This window comes from Anthonomus grandis, chromosome 9 (assembly GCF_022605725.1).
Source record: "Anthonomus grandis grandis chromosome 9, icAntGran1.3, whole genome shotgun sequence".
Lineage (NCBI taxonomy): Eukaryota > Metazoa > Arthropoda > Insecta > Coleoptera > Curculionidae > Anthonomus > Anthonomus grandis.
The window spans coordinates 25,975,812-25,999,165 of NC_065554.1; the positions used below are offsets into that span (position 1 = coordinate 25,975,812).

The 23,354-nt window shown below is 31.3% G+C and overlaps 2 protein-coding genes across 2 annotated transcripts; both read right to left on the reverse strand.

The window, feature by feature from the left end:
* Nucleotides 1-1,448: 1,448 nt before the first annotated feature.
* On the reverse strand, nucleotides 1,449-18,549 carry LOC126740784 (actin, acrosomal process isoform-like). Its single transcript, XM_050446954.1, has 7 exons — nucleotides 18,302-18,549; nucleotides 12,122-12,250; nucleotides 4,873-5,122; nucleotides 4,545-4,681; nucleotides 4,333-4,495; nucleotides 4,162-4,281; nucleotides 1,449-1,805 (listed from the first exon to the last, which is right to left on the reverse strand). Exons 1-7 carry the CDS (start codon nucleotides 18,425-18,427, stop codon nucleotides 1,600-1,602), a joined length of 1,131 nt encoding a protein of 376 aa, XP_050302911.1. The 5' UTR covers nucleotides 18,428-18,549; the 3' UTR covers nucleotides 1,449-1,599.
* A 2,757-nt stretch (nucleotides 18,550-21,306) lies between these two features.
* On the reverse strand, nucleotides 21,307-23,162 carry LOC126740787 (endocuticle structural glycoprotein ABD-4-like). Its single transcript, XM_050446956.1, has 4 exons — nucleotides 22,998-23,162; nucleotides 22,806-22,933; nucleotides 21,634-21,788; nucleotides 21,307-21,568 (listed from the first exon to the last, which is right to left on the reverse strand). Exons 1-4 carry the CDS (start codon nucleotides 23,145-23,147, stop codon nucleotides 21,438-21,440), a joined length of 564 nt encoding a protein of 187 aa, XP_050302913.1. The 5' UTR covers nucleotides 23,148-23,162; the 3' UTR covers nucleotides 21,307-21,437.
* Nucleotides 23,163-23,354: the final 192 nt, after the last annotated feature.

The following is a 23,354-nucleotide window of genomic DNA, read 5'->3' on the forward strand; positions in this document are numbered from 1 at the left end:
TTCCAACGAAATTGTCTATGGATTATGTGTACAAATTTTCAAAATGATATCTGGTCAATTTTTTGAATTATGAACTTTGTGTCGAATAAATAGAAAGAAAAGCTCAGTATTTTCGAAAGATATTTTTTTTCTCAAATTTTCGTACGAATTTGGAAAAATGCTGAAATAGGTGTCCAACGAAATTGTCCATAGATTATGTGTACAAATTTTCAAAATGACATCTGGTCAATTTTTTGAGTTATGAACTTTGTGTCGAATAAATAGAAAAAAAAAACTCAATATTTTCGAAAAATATTTTTTTTCTGAAATTTTCGTACGAATTTGGAAAAATGCTGAAATAGGTGTCCAACGAAATTGTCTATAGATTATGTGTACAAATTTTCAAAATGATATCTGGTCAATTGTTTGAGTTATGAACGTTGTGTCGAATAAATAGAAAAAAAAGCTCAGTATTTTCGAAAAATATTTTTTGTCTCAAATTTTCGTACGAATTTGGAAAAACGCTGAAATAGGTGTCCAACGAAATTGTCCATAGATTATGTGTAGAAACTTTCAAAATGATATCTGGTCAATTTTTTGAGTTATGAACTTTGTGTCGAATAAATAGAAAGAAAAACTCAGTATTTTGGAAAAATATTTTTTTTCTCAAATTTTCGTACGAATTTGGAAAAATGCTGAAATAGGTGTCCAACGAAATTGTCCATAGATTATGTGTACAAATTTTTAAAATGATATCTGGTCAATTTTTTGAGTTATGAGTTTTGTGTCTAATAAATAGAAAGAAAAAACTTAATATTTTCGGGAAATATTTTTTTTCTGACTGCTACTGGAGCATTTACCCAAAAAGTTATTTATTTGATAAGCAGAATCAAATAAATTGGTTATTGACCCAATATTTCATGCCGTTGTTTGACCATAATGTACAATGTGACGTCGTCGAAAAATATTTACGTGATAATATTTATTAATAATAGAGTACGGCTTAAGTATAATTAATATTACCGTTTATAAACTATTTATGTGTTTTCTTTAGCCTACTCTATTAGAGTATAGGGTAGTACCTAATAAGCATTTTTATGTAAATTAGATCTTTAATAAATTCTAAAATGTCTTGTTACGTAACAGACAATTGCATGTTAAATTATTTCTATTTTTTCAGATCCATAAGAAGATGACATTTTTATATCCACTTAACGCAATTAATGTGCGTTAATATGACTACTTAAGAATATAAAAGATAATCTAATATTGTATACGTAATTTATAATGGATTGTGTGATTTAAAAAATGCGTATTTATACTGTCATAAAAATTGTTTAAAAATAAATATTGCATTTATAAAATGAGCACTCTCTTGGAAATTCCATACGTAGGACTCAGCTTAGTACCAATAGTTAAAAGATGAATGCTAACTTTAGGATTTATTGAAAAAAGAAAACAATCATAACTTAATTGTAAATAATTGGTGATTGCGCCGGTTTTTTATTTTCAAACTCAGAACGCTTCTTAACCAACATGAATAAAACAAATTTAAAAAAAAAAACAGTTATTTCCATTAAGATAATTAAATTAATAAAAAAAAAACATATTTAGAGATTTTTAAAAGCACTTTCTGTGTACAATGGAGGGTCCAGCCTCGTCATATTCCTGTTTCGATATCCACATTTGCTGGAAAGTAGTGAGACTGGCCAAAATGCTGCCGCCGATCCATACCGAGTATTTTCGTTCTGGCGGAGCGATTATTTTAATTTTCATCGAGGCAGGTGCTAAGGCGGCGATTTCCTTTTGGATTCTATCGGCAATACCTGGAACAACAAAATACGATTCAAGAAATTCATTCTTTTATTGACGTTCAGATGTTGAACCATAACAACTTTATAGGTACGACTAAGATCAGAGGAAATGAATTGAGTCGAGTTCATGCATATCAGTGTGGCTCCAAGTTTGTTTGACAAGGAGGTTGAAATAAGCAAAAGCCTCCAGCTACCACCATAATTTTTTGGACATTCATAATGAACTAAAATTAGATTGCAAAACTGCTTCAACAAGTCAGAATATATTTCAGAGTTTTTTATTTATAAAGTATGATAGGTATTCTCTTTAAATTCTTCCAGGCAGTTGAGCTAAATTTTTTTGTAATATTTCTCCTGACTGTCTTAAAATCTTGTTTCAAGTAAACACTGGAAGACACAAAACGCTAAATTAATTCAAGCAGTTGATTTTTCCAGACTACCTTTTGAGCTCATCTGCAATGTCTTCAAGGGTCTGGATTCAAAAAAAAAATTCTTCCAGGCAGTTAAATTGGTATTTCGAACATTTCTTAGACTAATCATTATCAATTCTATCGAAAAATATTTCTTAAATTTTTAAGGCAACCTTAATATTAGCTCAAATGTTCGTCGAGACAGTTGATTTGATTTTACCACCGAAAAAACTCAAGCTTACCAAATATACTTTAATTTTTTTCAGAGTATTGGATTGAAGATCCACAGTTTGGATAGCTGCTGTATTTACCATTATCTGTGTTGAATCTGTTTATATATCCTTCGCAATGGTCATCCTGTCAAAATCGCGGTATTTATGTGAATTCAACCATCGTTGCACAGTATCTAGCTGTATAATAGACACCTGTCTTTTCCTTACAGCGCCCTAAGGGTGTCTACCAAAACTCTCTTCTTTATACGAGCTCTGTTACACATATCGATGTATTAAGAAATTTTTTTCCTGTAGTACACGTTTCACTTATCGAGTTTTTACGCTACATGTTATTCAATAGTAGCTACTTATTATTTATTGGTGTTTTACTAAGCCTATAAATTCCAAGCTCACATACACCTAAGTCTGAAATCCAGGATTTACCAACCTCTTAATTTCTCCATATACAACTGGGTTGTGATTTTTATTTAAATCCGTGGATAAAATTGATTTTTCAATGCGCCAAGGTTCCAATAAACGTTTATCAAATATTATTTGGCTTTGTGTACTTAAATCCTTTGGGCCTCTTGTATTTCTAAAAAGATTATTGACTTTCCAGAGAGATTCTGATTAATTACAAATTTCATTCTAGGCATTTAAAGCCATATAAAGTTTCTCATTTAAAATAATTTTTCATGTTTTCGAAGTTTCGGGGACCCTTCCTGGATTCTTATATAGAATAATGACCCAGTATAAGAATCCATAATTATATTAATTATTTTTAAGAGTAATTAGTAACTTTGTGGGTTAGGTGCATATTTTCATGGTGGATCTCTTTGTGATATTTAGTACTAAGTAAGTAATTTATTGTCTTACCAATTTTTTCTTTTATGCACTAAAAGTCATTTTATATATTTTGACAGGATTTTGAAGACATTCTTTGATGCACTTAAATTCGCAGTTTATTTCAAGATATAGCTTATTTATTCCAGGCTTACATAGAGTTATTTGACCCATATACTTGAAGATTTAAGCTTGCGGCGTAATTTCCAACTTTATTCCAGATATGTGATGTCACTTTAAATTTCTTGTTGATATTTGAATCTATATTTTTTCTGGATCGTTGTGCTCTGATCGAGTCAATTTTTATGTTATTCCATTCTGTTTTAAAGCAATCTTTCCAGGCATTTTAAATAATGGCTTATTTCTTCCAGGTATTTTAAGTCATTTCTAATCTGTTCCAGCCTTTTAGAAAAATTATTAATTTAATTCCAGGCATTTGAAGTTATTTTGAATTTTTTTGAGGTATTTCAAATCTTGGCACATTTTTTTCAGATTTTTTTCAAATCATCTTTAATTTCACTAAAGTTCATAAATATTATTTAGTAAATAAAACCATGATATAGAAAATAGTGGAAATGTCAAACTCTCAGTTATATATCCCTAACTCAGTTTAAAAATTAGAAGTGGATGGAAATAAAATGTATATATAGATATAGTAATAATAGTGGAAAATATAGAAAATAGTGGAAAATACGTATTCTCATTTATGGAATAAAGTGATGTTATTATAGTATATTAGAGATTTTTCTTATATTCCCCATATTTTAATGTTAATTAAAAAAGAACTTTTTTCCTCGATTTGAATTTTCTCTAATGAAGGAGTCGCCACGGATAAACAATTGATACCAAATTGTTTTGATGTTACCTAATGTACTAATTTCTATAAATTTATTATAAATTAACCTGGAAACATTGTGCTGCCTCCAGACAGGACCGTATTGGCATACAAGTCCTTACGAATGTCCATATCCGAGCGCATTATAGAATTAAAAGTTGTCTCTGCTATGCCGGGAGTTTCCATGCCTAAAAACCATAATTTTATAAGTTTTCCCTAGAAGATATAAATCTAATTACCTAAAAGGGCCGGTTGAAACATCGCCTCAGGGCACCTAAACCGCTCGTTTCCCAAAGTGATGATTTGTCCGTCGGGTAGCTCATAAGATTTCTCGAAACAACTTGAAGAGTTCGCTACCGCAAGGTCTTTTTCAAAGTCCATAGCCACAAAACAGATTTTTTCCTGAAAAATCGCCATATAACCTTAAAACGATGAAATATGACGTAATTACCTTTAAATCCCTAATAATTTCCCTTTCGGCAGTAGTGGTGAAACTGTACCCCCTCTCAGTCAAGATCTTCATCAAATAATCAGTCAAATCCCTTCCGGCCAGGTCCAAACGTATAATGGCATGCGGCAAAGCATAACCTAGAACATCCACAAATATGTACCTTTTCAGCTCTAGATACCTTAATTCAATTTTCTTTAAAGGCGTTACTCTTAGATGGCGCCAAGATATAAAAACGCCTTTTTTTTAGATCCAGTAACCTTAACTTATGTAAAAAAGGATGACCTTTAAACTCCAAAACCAGTCGTACAAAAAGAGAGTTTATACATACCTTCGTATATTGGTACGGTATGGGAAACACCGTCTCCAGAATCCATCACTATTCCAGTGGTCCGTCCTGAGGCGTACAAGGACAAAACCGCCTGGATTGCCACGTACATCGCCGGTGAACCGAACGTTTCGAACATGATTTGGGTCATTTTTTCCCGATTGATTTTGGGGTTCAGGGGGGCTTCGGTGAGGAGTACCGGATGCTCTTCTGGGGAGACTCGTAGCTCGTTGTAGAACGTATGATGCCATATCTAGAAGAAGTTCTATGTTATGATTTATCTGTATTAATGTCTCTGTAAAGTTTCTGGTCCTTCGAGCCGGACTTAGAGTGCTCTTGAAGGCAATAGAAGAGTAATTTTTGGGTGGAAAACCTGGTTCTTATGGAAAAGCAAAAGTATTAACAAAAGTATTCCAACTTTTTTGATAACTTGAACTAATTTTGTATTTTTTTAAAACATTTGAAGCCATTTTCTCATTTCTTTCAGAAAAAAGAAGCAAAGTTTCTAAATTTTTGAATGCATTTTCATGTTGATATTTTTGCAGAAATTATTATATATTGGTTTTAGTATTTTTTCAGGAAGTTAAGGGATCGCTCATTTTCTACCGATAGTAACTTGTTTTGTCTTGTTTCATTATGTTATTTCTTCTAAGTGAACCAACCCTCTGAAAGTCATTATCTATTTTTTCTCATTTTAAGAAGTTGAAGTCATTTTATTACTTCTTTCAATAAATTGAATGAATTGTTATTTTCCCAAAACAATTTAAGTTTTTTCCTTTCTTCTTTGAGAAAAAAATCAATTACTCTATTTCTTCTAGATCAACCTCCTCGAAGACCCTCAATTTTTGTTTAAATTACCACCGTTTTTCAATTTTTTTCAAAAAGTCGAAGTAAATGATAAAATGGTGATATTTTCAAGAAATTGTCTAGAAAGAATAGTTAAGAAATAAGTGGCCACGTCTTCACTGAAATGAGAAAATAGATTTAAATGCCTGGAAAAATGGCAAAAGTGCTTTAAGTTTCTGGAGTAATTGCAAATATGATTGATCAAATGATTGCATGAAGCAAATAATAAACTGCCGTTAACTTCTAGGAATAAATGGAAATATTATTTCAACTGCCTGGAAGATATACGAAATTTTTTATACCATTTTTTTAAAAGAATGATAAAATGGCCTTAATTGCTTGTAGAAGACAAAAGAAAACATGAATTATATAATTCATGTTTTCTCATAATTCTCTCTCTCATAATTATGAGAAAAAAAGTAATAAATTCTTTCGACTTTCTAGAATAAATGAGAAGGAATTTTTCGAAAAATATTTCAATTTAAAATAATAATAAAAATGAAAGTTGCTTTATGTTTCTTTAGTAGATAAGAAAACGGATTCAACTGCCTGAAAAAAATATCAAAATTGTTGCTATTTCTTAAAAAAAAATGGCTTTAAATGCCTGAATAAAAAATTTGGGGAAGAGAATTTGGTTTGAGCCAAACTTTCAATATGGAGAAACCTCTTTTCATTCCACCTTAACGAATCCTCATAAACAAAATCACTACCACAATTCTGAACAAAATTTCGAAATTGATAATTTCGCAAATTTTCCGAAACCAGGCCCAGATCTACCATCATCTTAAATAACGTAGCACAACAAATTGAGCTCCCATACTTTTATTTACCACAAAAGCAATTGACAATTTGAATTGACTCTGGTGCCTCTGACTCTATCATATCTCCTAAAATTGTAAACAAATGTTCCGACAAAATATTTATTGAACCTTTCAAAGTAACCGCATGCAAGAACACTTGTAAAGAAATCAAAAATTTAAAAATTTCCTTGCTAGAAGAGATAGGTATAAAAAACGAATTTAAAGTGAGAGTATTAAATTGGCATAACGATTTCGATGCCTTAATAGGATCAAAAGAACTTAAAACCTTAAAAGCCTTACTAGATTATGAAAGCAAAAAAAACCCTTAAGTAGGAAAACATAATAATACCCTTCTCTTTGGCTTACAATAAACCCCTTTTGCATCCGGTACACAACTTTAACAATTACTTTTTAAAAATAGCAGTAAATGAAAATGATCGCTATTTTGCCATCGTTTGACATAAAAAATCATATTATACCTGACAGTTTAGTAAAAGTTGAAAAAGGCTTTTGCACTATTCTCAACCTCACGCCTACCGCCCACGTAAATTCATCACAGGATTAATGTTATCCCCCAAGATCAATTCGATATACTAGACCCATCATACCGAATTTTAGAAAAATTTAACCCTGATAACATCTTACGTCTCGATCACTTAACTCCTCTCGAAAATTCAACAATTTTACCCTTATGTCATGGATACAAAGACATAATGTATCACGAAGGATGTGACCTCAGTTTTACCAGTCAAACTAAACATAAAATTCAAACTAAAACAGACAGACCTATTTATGTAAAATCCTGTCGAGATCCCCCTCTAATGAATATTGAGATACAATCTCAAATTCAAAAATTACTAGAAAACAAAATAATTCGTTCTTCAATATCTCTGTATTCCGCACCCGTGTGGATAGTCGAAAAAGCCCGATGCTTCAGGCATCCAGAAACATAGGATGCATCCCTTAACAACGAGACAATAGAGAAAAATGGCCCCTTCCCCGAATTGATGAAATTTTATATAATCTCGGAAAATGCACATACTTCACGACCCTAGGGTCGTCTCGCCCAAGGATTCCATCAAATATAAATGGATCCTGATTCTATCGAAAAAACGGCCTTTACCGTCAACAATGGTCACTATGAATACCTCAGAATGCCCTTCGGCCTCAAAAATGCACCCGCCACGTTTCAACGTATGATGGATAAAGTTTTCCGTGATTACTTATACAAATTTTGTTTTGTCTACATGGATGACATAGTAATTTTTTGTAAGTCCCTATGAACACGTAGATCATATACGTCAGATATTTAAAAAAGTAAAAAATTCATGGAATAAATAACAAAATTACTTTAATTTCCTGAAAAAAATATATTATTAGTAAAAATGCTTCAATTGCCTTAAAAAGAAAAACAGTATTTGGTTTTCAAGAAAAAGGCTTCAACTGTCTGAAATATTTATTTAGCAGTTTATTTACAACAGACAAAGCCCAGTTACAGGAAAATCTACAATTAATGTTTTGAAAGTGTAAACAAGTATTAAATTACTATAAATTTAATAACAAAGAGAAAGAAAAATAAGGAAAACTTAAATTACTATAGTAACATCATGTATATATCAAAATTAAAGGAGATGTAAATTAACTTTATAATGAACAAAGAAAGGGATTCATGCGACAAGGGAAAAACGAAGGGAAAAGGAATTATGGTAACTGTTGGTTTGTCAGAGACAAAACTAGATCCTTTATGGAGCATACAAATATGTCACAGGTTGAATTAAAAATTCTGCACATTTGATATACGGGATCCTGAAACCTAATGTTCGTTCTGGCGCGATCTAAAGCAAAAGTGATATTTGCTCCAAGGAACCGTATTTCAGTCTTGATCTAACAAAGAAAAAGTACAATAGTTTTAGTGAGTTTGAGTTGTTAAAGAGTCGGCTATTTCGAATGACAAAACCCATAAGTTTCAACGAGGAGGTCACTGTCTGTTCAATATGTGGCACAAAGCCTATCGTCGAATACAACCCCTAGATGTTTAATAGAAGTACTTCTACAGAGGATTTGATTGTCTATATTGTAATTAAACAAAACAGGATCCTTGGTTCGGTGAAAGGAGATCACACAGCATTTCGAGATGTTAAGACATAACTGATTTCGACTGCACCACCCCCTAATTAGGTCCAAGTTACTCTGTAAGAACAAGCAGTCCAAGATACTATTGATACACCAGAATAGTTTCAGATCATCAGCATAAGCTAGTTTAAGGCAGGAAATCAATTTTATAAGATCATTAATATAAAAGATAAAAAGAAGTGCGCCGAGATTGGATCCCTGACGCCTGGAAATTTGCCAGTTTTCAAAATAAGGTTAAAAATATGACATAAAGGCTGACAACTTGTTTTTTAGCCTCCGACTAGCAGCAATAATTTTCTCAGTGGTAATTGATGGAAGAATGTCAATGAGGTCTGAGGAATTAGAAGGAGGATAGGTTTCTGCGAGGTTGATTGAATCTTTATAGGCATTCTGAAAAAGTTTGGCAAAAGCTGGCACAATATTGTCTGTTCCTTGAAAAAAATTACCATTGGCATCGCACATGATAGACGGAAGTGAAGAGTGACCTTTCTTATAGCTCTAACAAAAGACCAAAACGATGAGGGATCAGTGACAATGTTCTCCTCGGCTTGGGTCACAAATGAGTTATAGGCCTCACGGGCTTGAGATTTTATTGTCTTACGAAGCCTGTTGTATCTCGAAAGATTAAATTCAGTTGGAGAGGATCCTTTTGTATATGCTTATTCCTTCTTAAAGATATTAGAAATAATTTGTTTTGAAAACCATACTGGAACTGGCCGTCGTCTTCGTTGTTTTAAAGGTGCTGAAGCAGCAAAAGCTGAATCAAGCCTTTTGTAAAGTTCCTTGCAAGCGCTGTCAACGTCAGAAGACTGCAAGACGAAGAACCAGTCTGCATCAAGCAACAAATTATACATGAGTGGAAAGTCTGCTTTTCTGAAGTTAAACTGCTGTAGATTATTTAAACTTATAGAAGGATTATATTTATGAGGGGAAGCCGATTTAAAAGAAATTTTCAAAGCAGGATAATGCAGATCTTCGTCAATAAGCGGTGATATACTTTTGATGACACTGACGTCGAAATTTGAAAAAACCAAGTCAAGAAGCCTATTATTAAGATTTGGAATATTGTTAAACTGCTTAAGACCAAGGATCTCGCATAGGTTGGTCAAAAGCTTGTACTTGACAGAAATATAAAAGTGCTGCCATTTCTTGAATGATCTGGGAAAATGGCTTTAAATGAAAGGCCGGAAAAAACATTAATTAAAAGAAGAAAATAAGAAATTCCTCGAAAAAAAAAAACAAATTTACGTCGATTTCCTTGAAAATAATAAAATTCCCGCTATTATTGCTAAAGTTGCCAAAGGAAACAGTTGAAAAATCTCGATTGGGGATGAAAATCCGTCTTCATAATTTATTTTTTATCCAGGGAGCGTTCAATATCCAAGGTCACCCACTCAACTTTTTCAGGATAAGCAAATGTTTTGTTAATAAAACTGAAGAAAAAGTCTGTCTTAAATAATATTTTACGTCATTTTATTCTATTTCTAGGCCTGAACTTCATTTTGGGAGTCCTAAGAGAGCCAGGATTTATTGAAATTTTTATTGCCCGCAATATAATTTGGCAAATACCGGTGGCCCTAATGCGGTCGTTTTTGATCTATCGGCAGTTGAACTTTTATGTGGATGAAGTAGATATTTTTTTATATTTATTTGAGAAATATCGATTTTTTTTTCATGTATGTAGCATTTTGTATTTCTTCCAGGCACTCCATGCAATATTTGATTTATCGACAGTTAAGATAATAAAAAAAAAGTTTAGGCCTGTAGCTTTGGCGGCCTTTGTTGCATGCTTTAAAATACCCTTGAGGGTCAAGGCGTCATAAAGTTTAGGGCTTGAGCCGTTTTTTTTTAAATAAATAATGTTTGTAAATCAGATTTTAATAGGAACTTATTGTAAATATTTTAATTTTATTACTTTTCAACCTTGTTTACTTTTTTTATTTCATTTTTGGCAAATACCAGTTTTTCTATAATTAAAAAAAAATGCAGATTCATTTTGTATTTTTCACACTGCTAAGTGTTGAAGTAGATTTGTTTTCAAAAATAAAAAAAAAAATGTTTTTTCAATGGTTTGCCAAATAGTGAAAAGAACTACACTGTTACAATTTTCACTTTCTTTCAGGCAATTCAAGGGTAAAATCTCCACTCAACTGCCTGGGAAAATTACATAATGAATAAAAATGTCCCTAAAATTCTAGACAAAAATGTCTTTCTTTATATACCCGAAAGGTACATGAAATAACTTCAGATGTGTAGAGTAAAAGTGAAAATTAGTCCAAATGCTTGGGACAAAATAGTGTTTTTGAGACAAATGAGTTGAGATTTTACAATACAACTTCCTGGAAGAAGTGAAGAATGACAACAGCGCATTTTTTTAAATATTTGGCAAACCTCAATTTTTCGACCATTTTGAAAAAAAAAATTTAAGCTTAGCAGATTAAATTTCTCAAAAATTGCTTAATAAATTATGAATTAAACGAAATATGTAGCTTAATATTTTTTTCTATTTTTTCACTTAATAATTCTCCGGGAAACTTTCATTACAAAATAACAATAAGATGTCATATAATTAGGTTATGTTAATATAAATTTGATAAAAATAAATAAGTTGTTTCATGAAAATAATTAAACAAATAACAATAAATTAATCTACATAATACTGGTATTTTTCAACAGTATATCACAGAAACAGATAAAATAAAGTAATCTTAGTAGAATCCCTTTAATGCGTTAAAAACAATTAATAAAAACATCCAATCCTTCCTGTCTATTTAAAAAATCCTTGACTTGTTCTTGATTCTGCAGTAAGTGACCATCTGTTAAATAAGGCGATAAAATCTTATCTAACAAGTTACATTTACACCAATTAGGCAAACTATCTACATCCCTCTAATGTAAATCGACTTCCATAACATTCAACATTATCAAAAATATTTTAAGATCATCAACAAACATTGAAAATTCGCCAGGTTTTATACAATCTTTAAGAAGTACCTACCGTTTACTCTAGGTTTTACTCTGTCAAATACCTTGGAGAAGTCCGTATATATGGCATCAATATGATACTCCCTCTCCAAGGCAATCGACGGTTTAGTATTGTAAGTGAGTAGATTAGTTAATGTAGATGATGATAGAGCTAAGTAGTTATAAACTAAGCCATGATAGCTTCTGAAAAGAACTGAAGATGAGAAGAACTGAAGACTGTATAAGCACATTTGTAATTTTTAATTTTATTCCTTTCCTCCTGATTTAAATATGGGAGATATAAATTTCTTTTCAAATAGTTGCAAATCCCAGTGGCTGGGCTTTATACAAAGGCTGAGATAATGAATATCTACAAAACTTCAAAACTTTCAAGAACAAATCATCAAATAGGTCATAAAACTTTGTGAAATTGACACTTATATCGCTGAATAAATAAAAATGTGAGACCAGTCGATAAGAATAATAAAATGTTAATGGACGTTACTCACCTTTTCCATGTCATCCCAATTGTTAATAATTCCATGCTCAATTGGATATTTCACTGTTAAGACTCCTCGTTTGGTTTGTGCCTCATCTCCCACATAAGAATCCTTTTGACCCATACCCACCATGACGCCCTAATAATATAAAATTTCATCACTTTCCAATATTAATATTAAATAAAATATTATTCTAAAGCTTTCTCGATAAAGAAACTGCATATTTTACAATACATAAATAGATACACGAGGATTTTTGAAATTCAAAAACTTTTTTTTTTGTATAATCCGTGCTTAATAGATCATACACATACATATTTTATTCCGTTTCTAATTATATTGACTTTTACAATTTGTTCAAAGATTATTATCGTGCTTTAAACAGAAAAATTACAAATTAACTAATTAAAGTTGTTCTGTAAGTGATTCTCAGGCAAACAGGAATTTAAGAAGTAAGTTTCTATTGGCATGTTTAATTATAATGTGAGCAATTATCTGAATTAGGTTTTTCAAAAGAATAGAAAAAACACCATTACTTTCTTTCTTACAGATGATTCTGATGGATTATAGTTCCACTTTATTTGGTTAAGTCGACCCAATTCTCTCGATTTATTTTTCCAACATGGTTTGCCAAGTAGGTTTTGGTTCTGAACTCACTGATGTTTTCATCTAAGCTGTTACTTTTCTTGTGGTGATATTTTTCTCTCTGTTAAAGCACTTTTTGCATTATATGAGCTTGTACTTAACACCATTGCTTCTTGCTTCCTTTGGACTTCTTTAACTAGTTCTGATGTGACTTTCCAGTTCTACCGATCATAATTGGGACAACTTTCGTACGCTTCTTCCACATTCTCTGAATTGCTATTTGCAGGTTTTTATACTTAAGTCGTTTTTCTGCTATATGTTATAGTCAAATGGAACTGCTCCATTAATCAGGAGGCATTGTTTCTTTTTCTTATCCTGGATCACTTGGTGTAATTGGTCTACAGGTGTTAATCTGGCTGTCACACATAGTGGTAACTTCGGCAGTGTCAGCTACAGGATTCAGGTTGGACTCGCATTGGTGTTTAAAGAAGTAAACAAAATGTTTGCTATTGTGTTCTTTTTTTGCTAGAAATGATGTAATGGATGTCACTGAAGGTACAGCAGAATCACATTTTTGTGTACATCTAGTTTTTAGCTCTTTCTACCTTAATATAATTTGTTGAAATGGCCTGAGGCACTTATCACACTGTTATAATAAGACCAGTTGGCTTACCTTTATACCAAACTGACAAAAAATCATCAGTATAATTGTTGGTGAAAAATTTTTAAGGTGTATCAAATAATATGTCAATGGGTTTAAGGGTTCTTTCTTAACGTGTATTGTAAAAAGCTTTTCTTTATTGCACGCATTGCTTAACCTTCTTCAGATGTTTTGTTTCTGATTTTCTTGGGTTAGGTTTGCTGTTTCCTTATATTCATTTGCAGATGTGTGTACAACATACCAAAGTATCTTTCGCGTTTTTTAAATTTAGATAGTTTTTAAGCCTCTTTTTCGCAATCTTATATCAAAAATTCTATACTGATCAATCCTCTACTTCCCTCTTCTACATCTACGTCAGCTCTATTGTGATGTTATCAGTAATTTTCTTGTTTGCGTGGTATGACAACTATATTGTTCTTGGTCTTTAGCTCTATGTTAAACATCTCTCTTCTTCTACGGAGGTAATATTTTCTTTATAAGGTATTCATTGGTTTATATTGTATTTCATCATTAAGGTTGCAACTGCTTCAACTGCCTGTAAGAAATGTTTATTTTTTTTCCAGGCAGTTGAAACAAGAACATATAAAACTTTTTTTAACTAATGATCTAACGAACTGAGATGTTCGATTTATTCAACTGCCTGTAAGAAATTTTCAACTTTTTTCTTCTATGAAGTTAAAAAAAGAACATATGAATCCCCTTTTTAAGGAAATGTCTAACAAACTGAAATGTTCAATTTCTTCAACTGCCTGTAAGAAATGTTCAACTTTTTTTCCAGGCAGTTGCAAAAAGAATATATCAAACCTTTTAATAATAAATGGCTAAACGAACTTAAATGTTCAATTTCTTCAGCTGCCTGTAAGAAATGTTCAACTTTTTTTTTTCAGGCAGTTGAAAAAAGAACATATCAAATCTTTTTGCAAACTGCAAACTGCGATATTAAATTTCTTCAACTGCCTCTAAGAAATGTTCAACTTTTTTTTCGAGGCAGTTGCAAAAAGAAGATATCAAACCTTTTATAATAAATGGCTTAATGAACTGAAATGTTCAATTTCTTCAGCTGCCTATAAGAAATGTTCAACTTTTTTTTCCAGGCAGTTGCAAAAAGAAGATATCAAACCTTTTAATAATTAATGGCTTAACGAACTGAAATATTAAATTTCTTCAACTGCCTGTAAGAAATGTTTAACTTTTTTTTCCAGACAGTTGCAAAAAGAAGATATCAAACCTTTTATAATAAATGGCTTAACGAACTGAAATGTTCAATTTCTTCAACTGCCTGTAAGAAATGTTCAACTTTTTTTTTCAGGCAGTTGAAAAAATAACATATCAAACCTTTTTATAATAAATGGCTTAAACGAACTAAAATGTTCAATTTCTCTAACTGCATATAAGAAAGGTTCAACTTTTTCCTTCCAGGCAGTTGAAAAAAAACATTTAAAATCCCTTTTTAACGAATAGCTCAATGAACTGAAATGTTTAATATCTTCAACTGCCTGGAAGAAATGTTCAACTTTTTTCTTCCAGAAAGTTAAAAAAAGAACATACCAAACCCTTTTATAACCAACGGTCTAACAAACTGAAATGTTTAATTTCTTCAATTGATGTTTTTAAATGTCTATGTTAATGTTTTTAATTCTAGGGTTTTCCCAAAAACTTTCAGAAGTGGAGTAATCAGGCTTGGAATTTGCAAAAAATGTTGTTTAGGAAAATTGAGAGTCCAGGGACAAAGTGCGTATATCTTTGAAACCGTTGATTAAATATTTGAATAAAATACTCAATAATTTCCAATTCCAAAATATTCAATCAACGTTTGAAACCAAGACAGATAGAGATGTAAAATTTGGGACACAGCTTCTTCTAGTAAATTCATTGGATACCTATTTTAGGGTTATTCCTGAAAATTTTTACTAGTTGAGAAATTAGCCTTGGAAGTTGAAAGAAAAAATTAGTAAAAATTGGTATTTCAAGGAACAAAATGCTTATATCTCTGTTAGAAAATAAATTCATTTAACACCTATCTTAAAGTTTTTCCAAAAACTTTTAATAATAGAGATATTAGTCTTGGAAGTTGAACCAAAAATCGTAAAAAAATTAGATTTTTCAGTCAGATAGTTCCATATAGCTCCATATTTTTGGACTAGCACACCCATCAATAATCCAGATTTTAATCTAATAATAATAACATATAAAATCCTCTTTAACGAATGATTTAACGAACTGAAATGTTGAATTTCTTCAACTGCCTGTAAGAAATGTTCAACTCTTTTTTCCAGGCAGTTGCAAAAAGAACATATCAAACCTTTTTATAATAACTGGCTTAACGAACTAAAATGTTCAACTTCTCTAACTGCCTATAAGAAATGTTTAACGAATGGTCTAACGAACTAACATGTTTAAGTTCTTCAACTGCCTGTAAGGAATGTTCAACTTTTGTATTCCAGGCAGTTGAAAAAAGAACATATGAAACCCTTTTTAACGGATAGTCTAATAAACTGAAATGTTCGATTTATCGAACGGTCTGTAAGAAATGTTCAACGTTTATGAAACTCTTTTTTAACATTTTTTCATCGCCCTGTATCTCAGAATTTCGATTCCCAGACCTAACGATTCACCCTGTATAGTTTCGTACCGTAGTTAGGAAACACCCTGTATATAAGAAATTATTCTTATATAACTAATTATATAATAAATGTTGAACTTATTCCTTCAAGGCAGTTGAAAAAAAAACCTATGAATTCAGTCTAACGAACTGAAATGTTTAATTCCTTCAACTGCAATATTCAACTTTTTTCTTTCATAAAGTTGAAAAAAGAACCTATGAAACTTTTTTATATATAATGGTTTAACGAACTGTTCAATTTATTCAACTGCCTCCAAGAGATGTTCAACTTCTTTCGTCCAAGCAGTTAAAACAAAAACATATAAAACCCTTGTTAACGAATGATCTAACGAACTGAAATGTTCAATTTCCTCAACTGCCCGTAATAAATGTTCAACTTTTGTATTCCAGGCAGTTGCAAAAAGAACATATCAAACCCTTTATGTAACGAACTTTGAAAGAAATAAAACGACAAAATCTAACGAAATGTTCAATTTTTTTAACCACCTACAAGAAATGTTCGACCTTTTTCTTCGAGGCAGTTGATAAAAAACTTTTATAACTAATGGTCCAACGAACTGAAATGTTCAATTTCTTCAACTGATATTTTTAAATTGTATGTGTAGTCTAAGGATTCGATCCTCTGTTAATATATTCTTCTAACAAATTCATTAGACACCTATTTTAGGGTCTCTTCCAAAAACTTTTAGAAGTAGAGTAATCAGGTTTGGAACTTGGAATAGAAAAATTCCAGGGACAGAGTGCTTATATCTCTAAAACCAAGGCAGTTAGAGATCTGAAATTTGGAACGTAACTTCTTCTAATAAATTCATTGAATGCCTTTTTTAGGGTTTTTCCTAAAAATGCTTACTAGTTGAGATATTAGCCTTAGAATTTGAAAGAAAAATCTCGAATAGAAATTGAAATTTTAAGGGCTAAAGTGCTTATATCTCTGAAACTAAAACAGGTAGAGATGTGAGATTTGAAATATAGCTTCTTCTAGTAAATTCATTGGACACCTATTTTAGGGTTTTTCCTAAAAATGATTACTAGTTGAGAAATTAGCCTTGGAATTTAAAAAAAAAAATTGGAACTTCAAGGAACAAAATGCTCATATCTCTGATAGGAACCGAATTAGGGAGATGAAATTTAAAACACATCTCGTTCTAATAAATTCATTGAGCACCTATCTTAAAGTTTTCCCCAAAAACTTTTATTAATAGAGATATTAGTCTTGGAAGAACCAAAAATCGTAAAAAAATGGGATTTTTCAGTCTTATAAATAATTCCATATCGCTCCATATTTTTGTACTAGCACACCCATCATTAATATAGATTTTAATGTAATAATAGTTCACTATATATTCACCTCCAGTTTATAATTAATTTTTTTAACTTGTTTATGCTCTTTCGATTTTTTTTAGTCTACTAAAAGCTGTTTATGCAGCAATTGTTTAAATAAAATAAACATTACTTGGTATTGAGCCACAGCTAAGTTAGGTTTTAACCTGGATAATTTAAAACCTATTCCAGGCATTTGAATGAAGTTTACATACTTAGTTAAAGCAACTCTCAGTGAACGATTTCATTTATGAATATTTTTTTAGATCAAGAACTTCCTCAGTTATATCAAAATTTTTGAAGCATTTAGGAGAGTCTTAAAATTAAATATTATTTCTTATTAAGACACTGCTAAGTTAGGTTCCAACCTGGATAATTCATAACTTATTCCAGGCATTTGAACATATGATAAAGCAATTCTCAATGAACAATTTTTTATTTGAAAAGTTTTCTCTAATTATAGAAAGTTGGGTTTTTAAAACCCTTATCTCTGTTTTTTTCTTACTATTAAAAATAAAAAATGTCTTGGAATTTAATATAGAATCTAAAAATGCGATAATATACAAGGTATCCCATATGAAAAAACGAGGCTGTTACCATAATAAAAAAAATTAAATAGAGTATAATTAACATAAAATTGTTCTTTAAGATATGTTATTCTAAAAACTTTCCGGATATGTTCTAATTGTAGGTTTTTCAGCATCGACCGGTACAAAAATTTGAACTGAGTCCACTTGTGAAATCTGTCATCCAATTGCCTTTCCAGAATATTTCGTTTTCCGAGTTCCCTGGAAAGGGTCTTTAAGTAGCTTTGACTTAATCCTAGTCAAGCCAAGCATCCATGAATTTTCTAATTTACTTGGACCTAACTGTGAGTCTAAACTATTTTAGACTCCAGAAGTCTATTATTTGATCTGTTTTTTTGTATATTCTGATTATGTGATGAGAGTTCTCAACCTAAATGTATCATTATTCTTTGAAATACTTTAAAAAATTTTACCTGATATCTAGGTCGGCCAACCACACTAGGAAAAACAGCCCTGGGAGCATCATCCCCGGCGAATCCGGCTTTGCACATGCCAGACCCATTGTCGACCACCAAAGCAGATACGTCGTCGTCGCACATGATTCCCTAGAAAATCGACCCTCAATCAATTAAACTGTTGCGGTAGTACCACCTGAGAAGATGTTGATATCGCACACACTAGAACCGAACTCAACAACATTTAATCCAAAAGAGCGGAAAGAAGAAATAAGATCGTTCGTTAATTAATGGTAAGCGTGCGTTGCGCCTTCGCTGATTTTCTTTGACCGTTAGAGTTTTAATTGCCCTCACTCCATATTTTACACCTAAATGAAATTTTTACTGTATTTACGGTTTGATTCTCTTTAGACGCGTTGGTATGTTATTATATGCATATTGGGGTTTGTTATATACGTGTATGTAACAGTTCTTTGCTGCGATAGTAATTTTAAGATTTCAAAAATCAAGCCAATTATAAGCATTTTAAATTTCGGTTTCAGAAATTCGAAATCTTTCAAATGATGTTTAGCGGATGACCCATATTTCATTTTTATTCCAAGCTAACGGCCATTGACGGCCATGACGCTATTCGGCCATTTTCAAAGTTCGAATTGTGTCTAATTGAGTCGAAAGTTAAAAGGATGCGGAAAAGAAAATATTAATAAGGGAATTAATAAGAAAAATTAAAGATGACCGTTCAAAAGGACAAAACTTTTAAATACATACGTTAGTGACCCCATTATAAGAGCAAAATAAATAATTTCGAAATTTAAAAAACTCATTTTATCCGTTCAATTAAAATAACAAAATATTTTATACTCATTTATTTATGTTTCCTGATTTTCTGGTGAAAGTCTCGTTTTCCCCCCCATGAAATACAGAAAACTGTAAAGGAAATAAATGCGTGAACTACTTAACTGCTTTACAAATAGATAGATGGCACCAGCATGAAAAAAAATTAATATTTATTTGAACCATTCTCGCTTAAATTTGGAAAATTCAGCAATTTCAAACAAGGCGATCATCATAGAGACTCGCCACTTCAAAATTTAATAACTATGGAACCACTTGGAGTATAGATGTGAAACAAAAAGCTTAGTACTGACAGAAGTATTTCTGATACATTCTTCAAGATTCAAACTAGTCCAAATAAGAACTTCAAAGATATACACATTTTTGTCCAGTGGTTTCCAAACAAGATGTTTGATGTTAACAGTGACCACTCATTTCAAAGTTCAATATCTATAGAACTACTTAGAGTATCAGTATGAAACAAAAAGAATAGTATTGCGAAGACTATTATTAACAATTATGATTAAGGATTTAAACTGGTTGAAATAAAAACTAAAAAGATATACAACTTTGTTCAAAGTTCAAGAGTAAAATCTGACTTGAAAGTCGTTTATCTATAGAGCTATTGAGAATATAGTTATGAAACAAAAACATAAAATTATGAAAGGTATTTTTATTATTAATTAATCTTATTAAAAATGTATACCAGTGTAAATAAACATTTTGAAGATATGCACATTTTTGCCCAGTAGTCTCTAAAAAGGATGTTTGCGTTTCCAAGTGACCACTCACTTTAAAGCTTAATATCTAAAAAACTACTTTAAGTATCGCTGTGAAATATTAAAAATATTGTTTAAAGGAGTATTTTTAACAAATCCTGTTAAAATTCAAAGCAATCTAACTAAAAATGTTAAAAATACACAACTTTTAACCAGTACCAAACGTGACACCAGAAAAACTTAAAAAATTCGATATATTCGCTATTTCCGCATCTTCGAGAGTCATCATATGCCAGGCAGCATTGGACGTGAGCATTATTTGACTTTTCACCAAAGCCACTTTCAAAATATCTCATGTAATTACCTTTCCAGAACATTTAGATTTCCCACTTTCCTGGAAAAGGTCTTTAAATAGCTTTGATTGTATCCTAGTTGAGCCAGGACTATTATTTTTGTTTTTCTTTGACTACCTAGTCGATTTATCAAATAATAGTTTTCCTCCATAAGCATCAAACTATGAACTCAAGAATCTAAAATTTGATCATATGTCAAATATGATAGATTATCTCTAATACTATTAACTTCTAATAATGTTGTCAATTTTTTTACGGTTTTGAAGCATAAAAGTGGCAACAGTGTATTTAATCTGTCATATATCAAACGTCATAAGTCAAGTAGTTTTAATCTATTACATCAAATCTAATTTTTTAAGAATTAGTTTCTTCCTATTTCGAGTTATAAATGTGATCAGAGATAATACTACACTTCTGGTGTAGTATCTTTGGGTGGAGAAGTAGCAACGTTGTGCATAATCTGTCAGTTTTCCTCAGTCATTTGTCAACTGTCGTCTGTTATGTCATGACAATTAATAACAAATATTTTTCATGTATAATTCAGTAGATGAAATAAAACCAGGAAATTTATAAAATTATTCTTTCTAAATGTTGCTTATGGTTTACACCAACTCAAGCATTAATTACGAAAATATCGAACATTGCACGTAATACTCTCCAAGAAAGCTTGTGTTCTTCAAGACACGTCATTCCATTTAAAGTCTCAAATCTCTCAATTTGCATAAAACAAACACTAGATATTGATAAATGCATTCATTACAAATGTTGTTGATATCCAAGCAGGGTATTGTTCTTCAACTTTCACCACTCCGTTTAGAGTCTCATGTCCAGAAAACTTGTGGTGTGCATAATGATGTGGAGGAACACTTTGCAGATAAGCTATGAGAAATCTAGAAAAACAAATACCAAGGAAAACTCAATACAAGCATGATTGATGGTGATGAAAAAACCTTGAAGAACTACAAACATCTATTTTCCAGGCCTAGGCTCTAGTAGACTTAGGCTCTAAAAGATCCACCAGTTCTTTACAGCAACATTCAGAAATATCAAAAAAGAATCCTTAAAGCTAAGGGAGATTTCGTCAATATCGGTTCAACTACAATAAAAACAACCAACCTTACAATTCTGCTTTTATTCAGAATATTTGCCCCTTAATAATAATAAATAGTTATTTACACGAGTCCAGTTTCATTATAAAAAAAAATAGTAAAGCACAAATCACAGTATCTTATGTTAAAACATCTAAATCTACTTTCCAATTGGTCTTGGTCTGATCGGGCCACCGTCATCCAAATTGTCTTGTTCTGGATGGGCCGCGTTGTATTCGAGAGCCCTCAAAATGGCCGCTGGAATTGGTGGGGCGGTGGGAAGATGATTGCCTGGAAGAAAATTGCTCTCTCTCACTCTGGATCTAAGATATAGGAAGGAGCAGACGTATACTCACCTTGAGGCACAAAACCATTTTCGTTAGCAATGTACTGGATTTGAATGGGAGTACCATCGTCTGCGGTGTAAGAGAAACCACCTTGAGCCTCCATGGTGTCTGGTCCCTTTAGTCTGCCTTGTTCTTGGGCGGAGATACCATTTTCGGTGTCGTAGCTAAGAAGAATGTTGAGATGGTGACAAAATTAAAAGAAGATGGAGCAAGAGAATTATTAAACTGATTAGGGAAAAGAGAAAGAAGAAGACAATAGGTATAACTTTGGTAGTTGAGGTCTTTGGAGTTAGGTAGCTCTTATAGTGACTATAATTGAAGTTGAACTAATGAAGAACCAGAAGAAAATTAAATGTTTAAAAAAATTAAGATTATCACTGAGGAAAAGTAGAAGAAGACATTGTTGAAAAATGAACGGATAGAGAACTGTAGAAATTAAATTAGAAGTCATACTAAAGAAAATTACAAAAAGACACAGAAGAGAACGAAAAAGAAAATAATGAATTTATAACTTTAATAAAGCTGAGAAAATAAAAAATGACACAAGATTTTAAAAAGTCATAGAAAGAGAAAAAAATTATTTTATTAAATCTAGAGAGAGAAAAGAAGTTTAGTTCTCATTGGAGGATCTTTTATAACAATAACAACTGAATTGATAAAAAAGGAGAAGGAACAGAAGCAACTAATGAAGAAGATGACGAGGCTGAGCGATTAATAGAAAAAGCAGATTATAAAAATAAAGAAGAGAAATGAGAAGAATGACTAGACTTATTTAATTAGGAAAAATATTTCTCTTACGGTTCTAGACTTCAGAATATGAAGTGAAGCAGTGAGAAACCAGAAGAGTAATAAAAAATTAGAGTCATTTAAGATGGTAAGATGGTAACTAAGAAAAGAAGGAAGAAGAAGAAGATAAGGGAAAAAAGGAAAAAAACTTTGCAAAAAGTGAGAAGATTTTATTGAATAACAAAAAATCAATGAGAGAAGGCATAATAATTTTTAAAAACTTGATGAACGTATTGACTTAATTTTGAACTATATTTAATAATTAAGTAAAACTGAGACAAAACAAAATTACCAAGAGGGTAACAAAGAATAAAACGAAGAAGGGGAAAAATAATAATGTATGAAAAAAATTGGAAAATCACTTAATTCATGATAAAAAATGTGTAAATTCATACCTCCATTGGTAAGATCCGTCAGGACTGATATCAAAATCTTGCTTTAAAATTCTTATAATTTGACCCGGTTGCACCCTAGGAGGTATCCTTTGAGCGTATGCGTAAGTTATTATTGATAACAAAAAAATCTAAAATAATTAAAATATAATATACCACAAGTTAGCAACAAAAAAAAACAACTTAAAAACTTACCGACAGTAGCCTGTTCATGTTTTTACCAAGGATCTTCACCAAAAGAGGAACAAACACTAAATAATAAATCTGCAATTGAAGATAGGCTTTTATATGAGAAAATTTGCATTTGACCATAATTGGCAAATACCGAGTGTGCACCTCCCACATTGTGGTATCATCCGTAAAAACTTCGATGTGCGAGTTATTAAAGATGGGTTATTATTGGGTACACTGAAAGAAATTTTTAAAGGAAAATTGGGAGTTTTTGGGACATAGGATTTATATTTAATTTAATTAGATGAACTAACAGTACTAATAAAGGTATAATGTATAAAGTATAATAAAGTACTAATAATATAATACTATAAAGTAAAA